Source organism: Festucalex cinctus, chromosome 12, assembly GCF_051991245.1.
Source record: "Festucalex cinctus isolate MCC-2025b chromosome 12, RoL_Fcin_1.0, whole genome shotgun sequence".
Taxonomy (NCBI): Eukaryota; Metazoa; Chordata; class Actinopteri; order Syngnathiformes; family Syngnathidae; genus Festucalex; species Festucalex cinctus.
The window spans coordinates 3,717,096-3,735,114 of NC_135422.1; the positions used below are offsets into that span (position 1 = coordinate 3,717,096).

Consider the following 18,019-nt stretch of genomic DNA (forward strand, 5'->3'; position numbering starts at 1 on the left):
ATGTAAACAATGTGACAATAGTGCAATGGAATGCAAATGTGATGCAGATACGCTTCTTGCAATTTACTTACTGTAAATTACTCACTAGAGTAACAAAAAGTCAACTAACTGTTTTCCATGGCTTTGATAACTAGTTGCCATACTCAACTCTTGAGTAGTAGTAGTAGTAGTAGTAACCAATTCCGTGTATCAATACCATCGAAACCTATATACAGTATCCCAAAATAGCATTTTCCTTTAAAATTGCATGGAATTAATGGCAATTTTCAATTCTTCTAATTTCTCATTCATTATTATTATTATTATTATTATTATTATTATTATTATTATTATTATTGTTGTTACAGTAGCTGAACAGAGGTCTCACATGTAGATTGCAGCTCAAATTTTAGTTTTGTGCAACTTTGTGGGCAGACTTTCTCCCCAAATTAGCTTAAACATTTAAAGTCAGCCTTGAAAGTTTTCCATTAGTGTAGCGTATTACAGTAAGAAGCCATTTTGGTTGTTCCTAAGTTTTAAATTCAGCCCCCCGAGGATGAAATACAATTTTGGAAGTTCTTTCTGGCTCATTAGAAATCACACTGATGATTGATTGGTTTTTGGGTTTGTTCCGGTAATGTATCTTAATCATGTAAAATTAAATAGCTACCTGCTGATGTTGGGATTAGGGATGTAATGATATCTAAACGTCACGATACAATATTATCATAACATGAACCTCACAATACGATAATTATCATGATATTGTGGACCGATTGGCAATGTAAAAAACAAAAGCTTACTCACCATGCTGTATAAAAAGTCACAATATTAGAGAAAAAAAAAGAATAAATCACAATATTGTGTTGTTGTACTTAACAGCAGTGACAAAGAAATAGGCTTGGCCAGACATTTTATTTTAAATGTCTCGTCAATACAATGCTAATTATCCGAGATCATAATTATACATATAGTTCAATAGTACAAGTAACATTAGCCTCAATGCACATAAACGACCTTCAATCACTAACATTTGATATTGAGGCACTTGCAGTACTTGCTAATGTACACACACATCGAGTCCCTCAACAAATTCACTCGATTCACAAACGTGTTGCGTTCTCCTTCGATTAGCGTGTCTTAAACCTCGGTGGCCAAAATATGCCTAAGTAAAATTAAACTGCCACCGGAGAGCTCTGTAACTGCACAAATGGAAATCAACCTGGCTTTTTTTTTTAACAGATGAGCTGATTTTAATATCATAACAATGATATTGTGGCAGTTTCAATATCGCGGTATTGCCGCTATCCCTCGTTGGGATGTCAAAAACACCTTAATGCATCACCACAGGTTGTTTCCAACATCTTCATACTGTGTGACTTGTATCAGATATGGGAGAACTGTGTTTATGCACAAATACAAATTGATTCTATTGTTGTTGACACAAAGCAATACGCATCATAAGGCGGGAAATGTTGCAATCCTAAACATGTTGGTAGCACAACATTTCCGGCAAGTTGATGGAAACCAGTGTTGCTCCTTCACCCCGGGCGTCCATGTTTGTTCACTGGAGGGCTGTTTGAACAGTCTGGCTTCCTACTCACCCGCTGACCTTTTAGGTCTGCTTTCTTTCGTTTCTGTGATACAATCAATGACTTACCCGGTCCTCGTGTTACACCACCAAGTGCAGCGCTCAAACTCTATGAATCGGGCCTTTTTCCAGACGTGAGGTCACAATCGCACAGTCGCATGAAGGCGGTTTAAACACACAGAGACTGAATGGGGGGAAAAAAAAAAAAAAAAAAAAGGATTCACACTCACCTGCTGAAAGTAACTTTTCCCAGAGGTGTGCTCAGCAGATCTTGTCTGAGCTTGCACATGCCTGCTACACAACCCCAAACCAGTTTTCTGTTTGCAGTCGGTGTGCAACATTTTGCTTACTCTACATTCTTTTAGTTTTGTGGACTGCAAAATTAACATATTTTGCTCTTTGCTAAATTGCACATGACTCAAACGTCTTTGTCACGGGTACAATCAGAACAAAAACAGACACGCAAGCAGTACTTGTTGCAAATGAGGCGACTCTTGCAAAAGCAGAAACGTACTGCTTGTTTTTGTCCAAGGTGTTCTGTTCTTGTAGTTTTGGCTGATTGCCTTCCAGGCGAGGGAGAAGTCGGCCTGTTACGCTCACTGCTACTTCTTAAAAGTGCGAACCCAAAACTTGAGTGGGGTAGGTGTCAGGGGATTTCCACTCAGCCCAAAATAATGTCGGCGCACACAGATGTTTCATTTCCACAACTGTTAAATAAGAACATGTGTTCAGACATAACACCTTATTTATACTTATAGAATCATTGGCAATAACACTATTATGTTATATAACCTGTTATTTTCTAAAAGTTATCTTGTAAAGGTCATTGATAGATTTGTCACATTCGTTCTTATTAGAGTTGAACCTAATAAAGTGTCTGGTGAGTGCAGACAGGCCATTGCGCAACCTTTGCTGTACATGTGATTGGTTCCGACTGCAACAAAAGTTTTGTAAGAGAAAGTCAACAATAGGAGATAAGGAGATATAGTTCTGCAAAGACAGCTTGCATGGTAACCACGCAAGCAGGACCGAGTTTATTCCCGCGTTTGCACATTTTCCACATATAATAGTGATCTTTCATGCATTATGCTTTACATGCTGTATACATACTGTTCCCAAGTTATTCTTATTTGAAAACAGTTAGTTATAATAAATAATGTCAAGTGAATGAAATGACTGTTGCCATCATAAAACTGATTTAAAGTTATACTTTTGCATTCTTAACTGTCAGAAAAGTATAAATACAGTTAATCCACTGCGTAATAAAACTAAACGCAACCGCAAAATACGGAAAACGGGATTCGGATTCGATTAGGTACGGGTCCGAGTGGATGATGCAATTAGTTTCTTGTTGAAAGTAGACAACAATTTTACAATATGAATCAGTCAAATGCAGCAAAAGAATTTGATGAGTATCTCGATACATGGGGTGCAATATGATTGAAGGATGGTATATTTTTAATTTAAAAAAAAAAAAAAACAAGAACAATTCGATTTAAAAAAAAAAAAAAACATTTATGTACCAATGCACTCAAAAAAAAAAAAAAAACTACTATTGTAAGATTGACAAATATGCATAATGGAGAGAGAACAGAAAAAATGAAAACATGTCATTTGTTAGCAAGCTCATTTGTTTATTTTCATGAACAATTATACTTTTGGTGTGATGATATTTACATTAGCGAATGCTTGTGAAAATTAATTCTGTAATATTTAATTGACTGTATTGCTAGTGCTGTCAAAAGTTAAAATGTGAACTCATTGAGTTACACTATTAATTTTGACCGCAAATGATCCTTTAGCTTGACAGCGGATGGTTGCGTTAAATTTAGCACAGGTTGTGTTTGAGCAATTAACATAACTACTTGCATTAAAATAAAGCATTTAATAATTGTTTGCGTATGACATTCAGAATATTTGTTCATGTCAAAATATTTCTATTTAAATATAATTATAAAAAGAGGAGGACGAGAGTGCAGTGGATCAAAATTTGGCAGCCAAAAAATGATGATAAAAAGCCTTTTGATGAATTATGATTAATCAAAATTCTAAGATGTGATTATCTGATAAAAAAAACAAAACTAATTGCTGATAATGTACTGAGCAGCTTTCTTATGTCACAATAACTTTCCTTTCTGATCATTGCTCTGTCCTTACAGTCAACATGCTTTTGTGGAGGGTTTGCAACCCTTAGCAATGAGCAGTTTGTGTACAAATGGTTGCTATTGGCAACAAGCACAGCACAACCCCTCCATGTGTTTTTGTTTTATGCGAGTACCAAACTTCAAGTGCGGTACTCGCTGGCACAGAGAATTAGATCTCTCTCTCCACATGAGCCCGTGATGATGATGATGATGATGAGTCCTGATGCCAGAAAAGGGGCCTCCTGGTCACTCAATGCCTGGCACCGGGCCACTTCATTAAAAAGCTATGCCAGCACTGTTACACTGACGGAGGAACAAGAGGTTTTGTTTTTCCTGACCTCTCTGGCACCCACTAAAGGATCACGATGTAGCGAGTATGCCAACACCTTAGAATCACTTTGGTTACAGACTTAATGTTATCATTACAATTGCAGTAAGTGAATTAAGATTTGTGATTTGAGTCCACTGGTCTAGATGGTGAATCCAAAGTTTGTTTGACCTTTCACCTTTTTTTTTTTTTTTGTAGCAATGTGTTTTTCGTAAACAAGACTGTTGGAATTTGACCAGCACAGTGGCTGGATTGGAGTGATAACCTTTGACCTTTTGGAGATTGCGCATTGTCTTCTTTGATAAGCAACTTGTTTTTTGTGTATGTATTTCAACTTGAAATAAGTACTTCTCTATCTACTTCATCAGTTTATTTCTTTGGTGCCATGAATAATTAAGATGAGAGATCGCGTTAATCATATAATTGTACATTGCACGCGTATGCTCCTGTGTTTGACAGTGTTGATAATTTTTGAAAGTGGTTTACTTCTAGTTCTGTTTATTAATTTTTGTAGCGTTTTTGTAGCAATTAGCATTAGAATGTAGCTAAGTTCAATCATTATTCACAAATAATTGTGAGTAATTGAGTTCTTTTTTTTTTTTTCCCCCACATGGCCCTGGTTGATCACCTTTACTCTGCTGCCACCTTCTGGCCAGTTGTGTAATAGCTATCATTTCTTCAACCGTTCTTTGCAGTTGAGAGGCTGAATCAAAGCCTTCTGTATGCTCTAGCATAAAAACGTAGAAATGCGTCTTTGAGACACTTAAAACATTTAAAATAGAACATATTTATACGTTTTTTGGGAGCAAATGAGTTTTAATTACAATTGAAAAAATGTAATCGCCTGACAACCCTAATTTATATTATGAATGACTAGCAACGAGTGTTTTCTTTACAGTAATTGTATGACACACACTCCGTGCATGTGCATGAACCCTCACGATTTCCTCTTTTAAGCATGTCAGAGTGTACCAATTCTGAAGTCCCATAAAAACACTCCCACTCGTCAAATAGACCTAAGATGTCTTTCGATGTCAATTGGGCCCAAGCATGGTTCGAATTAGGTGAGTGGTTGCCTCTCGAGATAGAAGCAGGTCACCTCATCCTCAGATTCTTCACATGCCTGACCTTTATGGAGATATTTGTCTGAGGAGGGAGGATTTAAGGAGCCATTGTGTGGATTGCCATAGAGGCCCAGGTTGTGCAAAGGTGTGACGTGGTTGCTTACTGTTGCAATTACAGGTTTTTCAGCTCCAGCTTTGTGTAGAAGTAGCAATGCTTTTAGCTGTAGGGTGGCAGACAAGGAAATGAAACGGCAGTGTGTTTCTTTGGGGAAGTGAAAGAAGCAGCAACATAGAGGTGGAAGAGGCACTTGTGTAGCAGATACTTTTTGTAGAGGGATTATGGTGTAATCAAGCCAATTTGTTTGCATGTCAATTTTGGTATGCAATTTTTCTGTTTTGAATGCCAAAAGTTGTTTTGCGTGAACATTTGGTGGGGTGCCAACGCTTATGTAAACACAGTAGAATTTATTTATTTTTAATATAATTCATAATTAAACTTAAGCAGTGGAAAAAATACTGTTTATTAACTCATTAGCTCCCAGCCATTTTCACATTTCGCAATCCCGTTCGCTCCCGGCTGTTTTGCTGGATTTGTACTGATTTTGCAAGGCCCACAGAATATTGTGTTCTATGGCTATAAAAGCATGGAACCTATCAAAAGAAAGATTAAAGTATCTTCTTTCATCAGGAAAAAAAAAAGTATGTTTCTATCTGTTTCCGTTTTGCAGCAATTAGCAATAGAAGATAGCTAAGTTTCATCAATTTTCACAAATTATTCAAAATTGTAAGTAATTGAGCTTTTTTTCGAGATGGCCCTGGTTGATCTCCTTTGCTCTGCTGCCACCTGCTGGCCGTTTGTGTAATAACTACCATTTCTGCAACCGTTCTTTGCAGTTGAAAGGCTGCATCAAAGCCTTCTGTATGCTCTAGGATAAAAAAAATAAATAAATAAATAACGTATAAATACGTCTTTGGGACACTTAGAACATTAAAAAAAACGTATTTACACGTTATTGGGAGCAAATGAGTTAAGTATGTGCAAAATACCTCTGGTCATTCATCATTCTTGTCCACATCACGTTTTTATGGCCATTTGTTGCTCGTGCTGCGCAATCATTTGTTTCCAAAAGCCAATTGGGATATATGAAACAAATAACATTTCAAAGGAAAAGATCTATTCTAACGTGAAGCTTTCCCCATCATAAACATTTCTTATTACCCTCACTGTTTTCGTTAGATTGTGCGCGTGGTTCACGAACTTGTCTTGTCATTCTTGTCTTTGTGACGATGACATAATAACAAAGACAGACAGAAAAACTGGTTCGACTCACTAGCTTCTTTCATTATGGAAAGTGATCGAAAACATTTTTAGTATGCATTCGCTTCAGGGAGGCTCAAAAACAGTTTCTCACAAGTTGGTCTGCTTTGTGTGTGTGTGTGTGTGTGTGTGTGTGTGTGTGTGTGTGTGATGCCGCTCGCTGATGTAATGAGAGGTTATTTAGCTTGACTGTCTGATAGTAAATGTATACAACAGGCTTTTGCAGGTATTTATGGCGGTTTGATTTTGGTTGGCGGAGAGAATGGGTAAGCAACCTTTCCTGTCAAAAGAGCCATTTTAGGCCAAATAAATAATCACAATCACAATCTGTCTGGAGCCGCAAAACATTTGAACTTTGTGATGAAGAAAACAGTGTTAGTGGTTGTCTAATGTACTGAGGGCCCACAAGATAATTACACCTACAACAGAAAAAATAGGCAACATCCAAAATGTAGAGATTCATGGATTTTTTTTTCCAGACTTTGTTTTTCATACAGTTTTTTTTCTTTTTTTTTTAAAGACTTTTTTTGCTTTCCTGTCAATATTATGACATTTTTGGCAATTTTCTGGACATATGGTATTTTGTGCCTCTTTTTTTTTAACGTACATTTTATGTTTTTTTGTTTTGTTTTTTTTTGCTATCAATTTTCTGACATTTCATGGTCATTTTCAAGACTTCTTATTTTATTTTTGGACATTGTATGGATACTTTTTGAACATTTTCTTACCTGTCTTTTCTTAAATAAATTGTCTAACTTTTTTTGTGGCAATTTGTGGACATATGGTAATTTTCAGGAATTTATCTTTTGTTTTTAGACATTTAATCTATGGTACATTATAAATGTTTACTTTTCAAGCTTTTTTTAAATTCAATTCTCTCACATTTTTGTCAATTTCATGGACATTTTATGGCAAATTTCTGCTTTTCCCCTTCTGTGTTGCACATTTTATGGGTCACTTTTTGGACATTTTTAGACCTATTTATATTATTATTATTATTATTATTATTATTATTATTAATATTTTAAATATTTAATCATTCATTTTTTATCTAAATCATTAATTTAATGGATATTTATAATAATAATAATAATTTATACTAATTTTTTTTACAATTTCCCGCTTCCTTTTTTCCCATAAAATTTTCGCTACAATCTTCCAGTTTTTGTTGTCTGGTGTTAGCTTAAAGGGACGGCTAGCTGGTCTCCGCTGATGACATCACACATTGTTCATTTCATTTGCAAGATAGGCTACAGCATGACTATTGTCAAGAAAGGAAAATGTTTGTCGGTGCAGGTACACACAAAGACTGATAAGTGTGTGTTCAGTGAGTCACCAGTAAATGCAGAGTTGAATGAGTGACTTGACTCGACTTTAGGAAAACTAAGACACATGATTTAAGAGTTGGAATCCATAGTATGGCCGATAAGTTGGCACTCTAATAGGGAAGGTTTCAGTCAAACAACGGTGCTGGTTGTTTCCTCTCCTCGCACGCAGTGTCGTGTCAAGGTCAGGAGCCCACAGCGATAAGCTCATACTTCTCTGATATTCCAATGACTCAGTCTTATTTAAACATAACTCTCAACTCCATTACAGCATGGCCACAGCATTCTAACTTCAAATCCAATATTATTGCCTGTAATATCATACAGTAAGAATCTGTCAAGCTACACTTAAGCACTAAGAGTTTACATTCTCCCTGTAAAGCTTTTATTGCAATTGCTGTTAGCTCCTCTGAGTGAATAGACTTAAAGTTGTTGTAAATGTAACAGAATGCAGCATTGTATTGTGAAGCAATAGCAAAACGGGATAAAGTCTCAATGCTTGAAGAAAAAATAAATAAATGTGCATGCAGAGAGGGACAGGAAAGGGAAGGGGAATCGTGGCCAAGTCTGGTAAGGTTTGAATGGCCTCGTGTGAGTGAGTACGCCCTTAGGGGCATTTTTTTTTTTTTTACAAGACTGTTTACCTGAAAATGGTTGAAATCGCAGTTGTTTACATTAAGTGACCACATAACTCTTAGAGACTCTCAATGCTAAAAGCTATATTCTGCAAAATGGAGTATGTTCAAAAGTACATCACAGTCAAAACAATGCTAAGTCCCACAGTGATGTCATAGCTTCTCTGCAAAGTATATATGCTACTACTAAGTGGTGGACCGGGCTTTTTTTTTTTTATGTAATCATATTTCCATAAGCAGATTTTCTGTCACACGATGTTTTCCCCTTTTGGGTGTCTGAGCTCTGCAACTTGAATAGACTGGTTACGCTGGATCATGTCCACTGGATTTAGTAAGTTCCTTCAAATCCAAGATGTAAACATCAGCCTGGATTTGATACATAATCACTTCCAGCCTGTTAATACTGTCAATCCACCACGGACAGATGGTGCTTTTAAGAGGTCAGTGATTAATGCGCACACATATTAGAGTGTAACTAGTGATAGTTATCGAAGCTCCTCATTAACCGCCAGTCGCACCCCACCCACGCCGCTCCTGTTAAGCGTGTTCAGTCATGGTAACTAGACACTGTCTTGTTTCCCCATGTGTCCATATCAACTGACTCTATGCCGCCACGCCAGTTTGGTTCATTTATTGAATTCTGCTCTTCTGCAAACTTTTTGTTTTTGTTTTTTTTTTGTCTGAGCTATGCAGACGACTTGGAAGCATGAGAACGTTTTGCATTTGTTCAGATGTTGCATATTCCGTGTATCCGGAAGTGTACTACAAAGTTGTGCCAAGACTACGGGGAACACGTTTCACATGTGTAACCATGTGCTGTGGCGCTACAGGCATCTTTTCAAACATGTTTTTCATCTTGTTTTAGGAGTTCATTTAACTCAGTCTACATGCTCCCCCTTGTGGCTAAGTTAAAAAACGCCCCTTGAATACAAGGGGGATATGAAACTTCACATTTTTACAATTAATTCTTATATATGTAAAAGTTTTTCTTGTCCGTCAAATCCCTGAAAACAATTCTTCCATCGCTGTTTACATGTATGACGGCCGTTTGATCCCCATTGACCAATCAGGGTGTTTGTAAGAGGGGATGGCAGGAATTAGGCTGCACAGGATTAGTGCCTGAGCTCCGTTTGTCTATTGGCTGTTGAGACATTCTCCACTTTGAATGGAACTGACAAAAACAACTTCTCAAAAACAACATTATTTTGTCCTGATTGGACAGTCTGTTTACAGTAGGCTACATGTGGATTATTTTGACCTTGTTTGGTTTGAGACATTTTATACCAAGTTCTGTTGCACTTTTGGATCACTGACGGGCAATAAAAGAGGTCATGGTGGTGCTTTTGACTAATGAACTGAGCTCAAATTTCTACTGCTTTCCCACTGTCAAGAAGAAAGGTAAGTGAATGCAGATTTGTTTGTGAACATAACGTGACCAGGACTGCTTCTGGAAGTCAATTTCAGGATTTTGGCCCTGCTCCATAATGAGAGAAATCTACATTGTAACAGTAACATTGTTAATAGGAAATTTCTAGTGCGTTTGGAATGCTGTTTCAGAAGATTCAGTGCTGACAATTAATAGTTAAGCATGTGGCCGCTGAGGCTAATTCCAGCATGACCGTACGGTGACTGTGTGGCAAATTGTGTGGCTAAATGTAGTCAGTGTCAGCATTACATAAAAGTATCCTAGCAGGTCTGACCAGAGTTGCATCACATGGCAAGTGGTCCACAAATTGTAGCGAAAATCTTGTTTTTGTGTAGCCGAGATGTTGGCTAAAGAAAATAAGAGCTGTGTACAAGTAGCATGGGCAGTGGCGATGATCTGAGTGTGAGAATGCGAGACGTTTATTAGCCATTCAAAGTGGTTCATCAGGTTTTTGGCATGTTTGAAGTTTCACATGTGACTGAAAGTCATTTGGATCTCAAATCAGGTTGTCTTTTTTTCGGGATTGAATCCATGGTTCTTGTCACGTAATTGCTGCTATTCCTGAATTACCTAAGAAAAAAAAAAGTTTACTACAACCATGTACAATTAATTAAATGTGACAGTTTCATCGATTCCCTTTTCACTGTCTAATGAGATTAGAACTAGTCGAGAAGAATGTGCAAATCCCATCATTAATTGCAGGAAAGTAGATTTTTGATGTGATAATCTGCTTCTGTGCCATTATTAATCCTGAATTAAGGAGTGAAACAAAAGCGTATTCTCACATATTCTTTCTCTTTTGCTCTCAACATTTATTTGTTTGCGTTTAAACGATTGCCTCTTTAGGCTCCATATGGCCAACTAATCTCCTGTTAGACTAGCAACGTACTTTGCTGATCACCTCGCCTCGCTTCCTTGTCCTCTCTTTCAAGCCGCGCTAAATCTGCATGATGACAAGACCCCGCCTCCTCCGCTGCTCCAGGAGAACGTGTTCATCGAGGCCAGCCGGCCCAAGTACCTCGAGGACCTTCACAGCGAGGCCTTGGAAGGCTTGAAAATGATGCAACAGGACGGTATCAAGCTCTTGTAGTCTTAAAGCTAAGCACTAAGAGAGCATAACTCAATGGGTGTACCGCAATTACAGGTTTAAATGTGACTCTTTTTTTTTTCTTTTTTTTTTGCAGATAACAATGCTGGAGTGGAGTTTCAAGATAATGAAAGCACAACTGTAAGTGATTGTAAGTGACATTTTCAACCAAAATTGAACTTTTATTAAGCCCTATATTGTCTTGTACCCTTGTCAGTCGACAATGACAGCCCACACAGATGGGGAAGGTGGAGGGTTCACGACTGACAGCACCATTCCTGACGCGTCCTCTGTTGCCTCGATGCAGTCGTCTGTGTCGACCAGATCCTCGCGCTCTGGTCTCACCAGGCAAGGTAAAAACAATCAGTGAGGATTTTATCTGTCTGTTTTCTATATGTTGAGTTTACTTTCAGCGTGTTTTTATCTGTATGATAATGTCAAGAGATTTTTTTTCTTGCACCTCTCCATTTGAACAGGTTCAACTTTCAGGCCTCTGAACTCCGGGAAGCAATCAGAAAAGGGCAGGACACGAAAACGACACAGGAAGACTGTGGCGGGCATCCCTCGGCATGTTCAGCGAGAACTCGGTATGGAAGCGATTGTGCTGCTGAACTCTTATTCCACTAACGCAATATTAACCAAAATGCCATACTGTATTTAGATTAGAACATAGAAAATGTGATTGTCAAGAATTGTTTTTTGGGTTGACTTGATGATTTGCACCACAGATGTCCCCCAGAATCTGTTAATGAATTTTCCTTCCGTCAGGGTTGGACAGAGTTGGCCGTACAATATCTTCAAAGTTAAACGAGGAAGAGCATTTCAACGGCGAGAGTGATGCTGAGCATCAAGGGGCATCAGAGTCCGGACAAAACGTCATCCAGCCCATCAGCGAGGACCAAGTTGAGCAGATTGATGCTGATCATATGGACGACCTGGACTTGCTGCACCGACTGGGACCAGACCTGATGGATGGGCAGAGGCCTCGCTCAGTGGCTGTTGCGTCCATGACCACTGCTGATAACCAGCAGGAGATGCCCTCCCCAGTCATGTCAATGTCCCCACAAGCTGCTTACATGTCCAAAATCATTCCCAATGCCGTGTTGCCGCCATCGATTGAAGTGGTGGAGATCAGCCGAGGCCAGAGCCGCAACAGCCTCCGCACTGTCAGCAAGAGCAGCCTCCTCCTGGCCAGCCCTTCGCCATCCCGCACCTCCATTCGAACCACGTCCTCGAGAGGCTCCAAAATCAGCTCAGCCTGCCGCCACAATCCCTACAACCTGTCGGACACTTCCGGTTGGAGTCACTCTGAGTCCTCAGAGACATTGGTGTCAGATTCTTCAACCATCTCCAGCGGCAATATCTCGAGAAAGGAGACCTCGCAAGATAAAGATAGCGACTCCATCAAAGTCATCGTCAATGGGAAGCTCATTAGTAAGGAACGTGGCGAGAAGAGGGAGGGGCCCTTTGCGCGCAGCCTCTCTGTTTTGAAGCCCAAACGGGCGCCACCGCCCCCGAGCCGCTCCTATTCTCTACACAACAAGATGAAGCGGCGGTCACGAGATTTAGCAGAGGTGGTGGTCATTTCAAAGGAGACGTCTCCTCAAAGCGGCTCAGCTTTAGGTGGGGGAACTGATGAGCCTGAGGCTTCTCCTGTCAGGCCCGTAGATAGCCCCGGCTACAACGGGGACACCAGCTCTCTGGATGACTCGACAGGCTCCGTCTTATTTCGTATGGCGAAAACACCACAGGCAAGTGACTCAACCAAGACGGGAGAAACGGTTTCTTCGACACAAGAAAAGTGGGAACCACCACAGGAGAATAAAGTCAGCAAAATAACCTCTCCGTCCAGTGGCTACTCCAGCCAAGACTGCACATCTCCGCAGCTTCAGCCTAACAGCTCCTCACCAAAACACAAAAGAGGAATTCTAGCGAAGCTCCAAAGGTTGTTCCCTGGTGCCTCATCGCCATCCCCCCTCATACATTTGGAAACTAATGAAAACACATCCTCCAGGGACCTGAAGTCTCAACCAGCAAAGATAGATTGCGAAAGTATCAGCCCCTCTGTAAGGACCTTGAGAGAACTCTTCGACATCCCTCCACCCCCGAAAGTCCACGCACCTCCAGCCCCGCCTCCGGAAGTTTGGGCTCACAACAAGCTCACCTTTGAGTTGCTTCTGGGACCGCCAGCCCCAGATAACGTCTATGCCATCATAAAAAAGAATCCAAAAGACAGGAGACAACAGAGGTCATCTGCATCTGTGTCTACAGAAGGATCTGTGAAAAGTCTACCCGGAGAAAGAAAACAGAACAATGCCGTGGAGTTTATGAATGGAATTGCGCAGAAAGTTCAAGAAAGTGCACTTTTGAATGTGAACGAGGTTCACAAAATCAGCAATGAAAGACTGATTGAGAGTGTAAATACAAAAGAAAATAGCAACGTGAAACAGAATGATGAGAAGGTACGCGTAAGTGACATATTGAGTGGAATGTTAGTGAAAGCTGTAGCGAAAAGGGAAGAAAGATTGGCAATAAGGGGCGGCGTGGTGAAAAACGCACCCACGCAAGCTTCAGAGGAAACGCCCAAAGTGGGCATCATACACGCCATTTCATTAACGCGCACGTCCCCTTCCCCTCCTCCTGCACACTTCCCTCCAGAGCCCCCCGGCAAACAGCCGGTGAACAACGCAGCGTCCCCTGATCCATCCTGGCCCCCACCACCTCCGCCAATCACGCAAGTGGTCGGTGTGCCTGACGAGTTAGATTTTCCCCTTCCACCTCCTCCTTTAATGAGTGAAGATGGGATTCCGACGTCACCTGCGACTGTAGCCATCACAGCGCCAACCATTATTGTGACCGCCGAACCTGAACCGCAGGGTTCTGTAGCATCACATGGGCTTGCACCTCCCCCTCCCTTGAATATACCCCCTCCACCAGCATACGCAGCCCCCCCTCCACCAATTATAGCCGCCATCCCTGTGAGAATGAAAGAAGTCGTTACTTCTCCACCTAAAGAGGTCCCTCAAACGGTTCCGCCGCCGCCTCCCCTAGAAGTTGTTCCAGTTGTGTTAGCGACACACCCTGTCCCCCCGCCTTTGGTCAATGTTAAAGAAGAGAGTCAGCCCCCAGTTGTGCCTCCAGAAACAGTCGCAACTGTGCGTTCTGAGGCGGTGATTCCAGAAGAACTGGAAAAAGAAACCCTGGCTTCCAAACTGTACCCACCACTAAGTATTCCGCCTCCACCACCAAGGGAATCCCTCAAACCAGACTCGGAGGTCATCTCATCAGAATCTCCAAGTAAGATGATTTCGTGTAACGGTACTCTTACTCCCCCACAAAGTATTCCGCCGCCACCTCCCTTAGAACTTCTCCCTTCAACTGAGATTACCGACATCCCCGTTGCACCGCCGAGAAATTCTGACCCCCTTCCGTCACTTGACCAACCACAGTCATCTCCACCTGTAAGCATTCCCGCGCCGCCACCTCTTCCTGTTGGGGGTCTTGACAATCATTTGCGCCAGACAAGTCCTGCAAGCTCAGAGAAGAAAAACCCTGAACCACCTTCTGATAATATTCAGGAGGAATCCATCCCTGTTGTCACCCCTTCCCTTCTGCAGATGGTCAAGCTGCGACCTGTTAACAGCAGCCCCGAACCTCCTGCAGCTCAGGAGCAAGCGCAAGGTGAGGACGGTTTGAAAATCCAGCAACCCGGCAACCCGACCCCACTCCCTCAACCCAATGAGGCCCCACAGAAACCCATTAGAAGGTCGCTGATAATCTCCTCGCCTACATCCACGTCGCCACCTGCCATTGTCACCTCCCCACCAGCTCTTCCCCAGCCCCAGTCTGTCGTCGTCCCACCTGCACCTTCACCCCCGACCCTCAAGTCTCCAGCAATGCCCACCTCTCCTCAACCGTCCATGAACCTACAGGAGGCCATCCGCCTGCGGACAGCTGCCAGGTCAAAAGACAGCTCGGCGTTTCGCCTCAGCTTGCCTTCGCCCACGTCTCCAAAAAGTCTCAGTCCGTCTCCAACCAGCACAGCAAGCTTTATCTTCTCAAAGAACAAGAGGGCGGGGATAGACGCCAAGACGCTCTTGCAGAGGAGCCAAGACATTTCTACCAAGGTGATCAAGGAGGCGGAGTCGACGAAGAATGTCAAGATGCCACCACCTGTTGCAAAGAAACCCAAAACGAAGGCCATAGATGCGGAGAACGGCGATGGGGTGGAGCCGACTGCAGGACAGCCAGCACAGACCGAGAGCATCAAGGGTAAGAAAGAGCTATCAATTTTTCTTTTAACTCCTTCACTCCCAAAAACGTATTTATACGTTTTTTAGCTTTTTGTTTGCTAGAGTTTTTGTATGAAGGCTTTGATGCAGTTTCTGACCTGAAGTGGTCGCTTAAAGCGATGGTAGTTATTACCCCAAAAAATAAATAAATAAATAATCAAATAATCTTCCCACATTTAAATGAATGTAAATGCCATTAATCCATTCCAGCCTTCCTTGTAAAAACAAAAACAAAACATGTGTAATTTAATGAGGGGAAAAATTCCACTGCACAATATTGTACTTTCTAAAAACTTACAGCACTGAAATAGAATAAAATAGTTTTTGTCACATTGCATCAATATGACACTCATATTAGTCGTTCTTTGCAGAGACGTTGAAGCATCGTTCACTATTTACTCAAGTGGTGTTTAGTGAGGTCGACTGAAGTCAGCTGAGTCGACTGCCATCATACAGCGCTCGTTTCATGAAATCGACACTCGCTAGTCGAAGCAAAAAACGAACGAACGACAGCTTGTATCTTGAAAAACTCAAGTCAAGTCACTCTTCTTCTCACCACTGTATTAGATCATTTCAATTTCAATCATATTTTGACTTTCACCATAAATAGTAGAAACGTAACAATATCCAAACATCGCGATATGACAAATATTACAATATGAACCTCACAATACGATAATTATCACAATATTGTGGGAAGGTTGGCAATATTTAAAAAACTCACAATGCTGTGTAAAAACTCACAATATTATCAAAAAATAAATAAATAAATATATTTGCTGTTATGACTAATTTATATGAGCGATAACCACCGCAGTGGCTAAAACATTCCTAATTAAAATTAAAGTGCACTAACAAACCAGAGGATGTTGGAACTACACAAATGGAATACAATCTCACCTTTGTAACCAATGCGCTGCTTTTAATATTTTGACATGACGACAGAGATATATTGTGGCAATTTTAATATCGTGATATCACAATAATGCCGTTATCGTTACATCACTAACAATTAGCCTAATAGCTTGAATTGGGAAGGGCGATTACAAATCAGGTACCTTCACATGAAGATCTCACAAGCAATTTTGGGGGAAGAAAAATAGAATGAATTATTTTAGGTATTTTTTATTTTATTTTTATTATTTATTTATTTTTTTTAAAGGGAGTTACATTTCAATCACACTCGTTTTTTATCCCATGAGTCAGCTCGGATTATTTCGCACACTTCTTCCGCAACAACTCTTCCTCTGCTTCCCAGCTTCGGATGCAGCAGAGAAATCAAACGGTGCACGTGTTGCTGATGGAGGACACACATGATCCCGTCACACTGAAGATGAATTTCATTGCAAAGATGTTGTAAGATGGGGGGAAAAAAACACGTTGATGCAATTGGTGTGGGTTGTTTTTTTTTTGTTTCTTTTTTTTTTTTTTAAGTGCACATTGAAGAGTTTGATGGATGCAATAAGTTTTCGGCGCCACGTGGTGTTCTGAGCTTTACTGGTGCAAGACATTGAAATCTGCTGCCCTCCACTGTTTGATGATTGTACCGCATACGTACAGTTTGTCCTGCTGAATCACTGCTCGTCGGAATTGTGACAATGGGGACTTCAGGGCGCTCTGCTGTAAATAGAGCTAATTTCCACGAGTCGTGTAATTTACCAAAGATGTTTCCAAACACCATGTTTAAGAAAAGATAAGTTATTTTTCTGAAAAGAGGCTAGCCACAGTTGTATGAATCTCGATGATAATATGAATCAAGAGTTTATGTATCACCTTTATTCATATATGTTCTGTTTTCAAGCAACTGACAAGGTTATCTTTTAATTTCAGCTTTTCTGCGTTGACGCCCTTATGATGTAATTCAGGGTGTGTTCATAATCAATGTCAAGTAATACTGAAATTCCTTATTTAGAGCACAATTTCTGCTGCTGTTATGGCGCAAACGGTGGGATTATTTTGCTTCTCCCCCTCCCACACTTTAAAAGACTAATGATATCAATCATTTAAAAAAAAGGGGAAAAAAATAAAGATTTATGGACACTGCTGAGTATTCTGCTGTTGTATATGATACATTATGATTGCAACCGATTCTTGATGCTTATTTCAAAAAAAGTTGGGATATTGTGTACAGCGTTCCCTCGCTATAACAAGGTTCACCTTTTGCGGCCTTGCTGACTTTTTTTTTTTTCTAGTGCAATTTTGCTGTCTTTTTTTTTTTTTTTTTGTAACTATACTTTTATTAATCTACAAAGTTTTGCATTTTGAGTGTTTAAGCAAGAGAGAAACATGAGAAAATGATTATGCCTTTCTGAGTTAAGTGTAAGAGGTTTTACAGCCTTAAAACAAATGTAAAAAAAAACACAGCTGATGACTTTGTGGATTTTGCGGACACACTGTGGGTACTTTTTGCAGCATGTTGTTAACTGTACTTGCAAACCGTTGTTCAAACGTGTTCAATTTAAGGGAATTTCGTGACAGCATCCTTGTGTGCCATATGCACAATAGTTTATCATATCAATTTGAACATTAAAGTCAACCTTAAATATTCCATGTCAATAATATGTGACCTCACTAATCTAAACATAACATTCTGATTATTACATTTGTGGACTTAGTTATGCAGCAAAATCCAGCCGGTTTTTAAATCCATCCCAGGGAGCGGCCATTTTGCCATTTGCTGTCGACTGAAGATGTCCGTCACGACCAATCACAGCTCATCTGTTTTCTGAAGCTGAGCTGTGATTGGTTGTTAGAGACGTGAGCATCTGTGATGTCACTTTCACTCGACAGCAAGGTGCAAAATGGCCGCCTTCTAATATTGATCAAAACT

General features: G+C 40.4%; 1 protein-coding gene across 4 annotated transcripts in view; it reads left to right on the forward strand.

Moving 5' to 3' along the window:
- LOC144031275 (NHS-like protein 3) overlaps window positions 1–17,232 on the forward strand; it is a 27,853-nt gene extending 10,621 nt beyond the window's left edge. For 3 of the 4 annotated variants that reach the window (XM_077538249.1, XM_077538247.1, XM_077538248.1), the window contains exons 3-8: window positions 10,743–10,883; window positions 10,995–11,038; window positions 11,115–11,250; window positions 11,374–11,484; window positions 11,666–15,169; window positions 16,448–17,232. In XM_077538249.1, coding sequence (XP_077394375.1) covers window positions 10,743–10,883; window positions 10,995–11,038; window positions 11,115–11,250; window positions 11,374–11,484; window positions 11,666–15,169; window positions 16,448–16,506 — 3,995 coding nt within the window. In that variant the 3' untranslated portion in view covers window positions 16,507–17,232. Of the gene's footprint in view, window positions 1–9,529; window positions 9,783–10,742; window positions 10,884–10,994; window positions 11,039–11,114; window positions 11,251–11,373; window positions 11,485–11,665; window positions 15,170–16,447 lie in introns of those variants that run through there. The other variant, XM_077538250.1, reaches the window with a different exon arrangement.
- The last annotated feature ends 787 nt before the right edge of the window (window positions 17,233–18,019 follow it).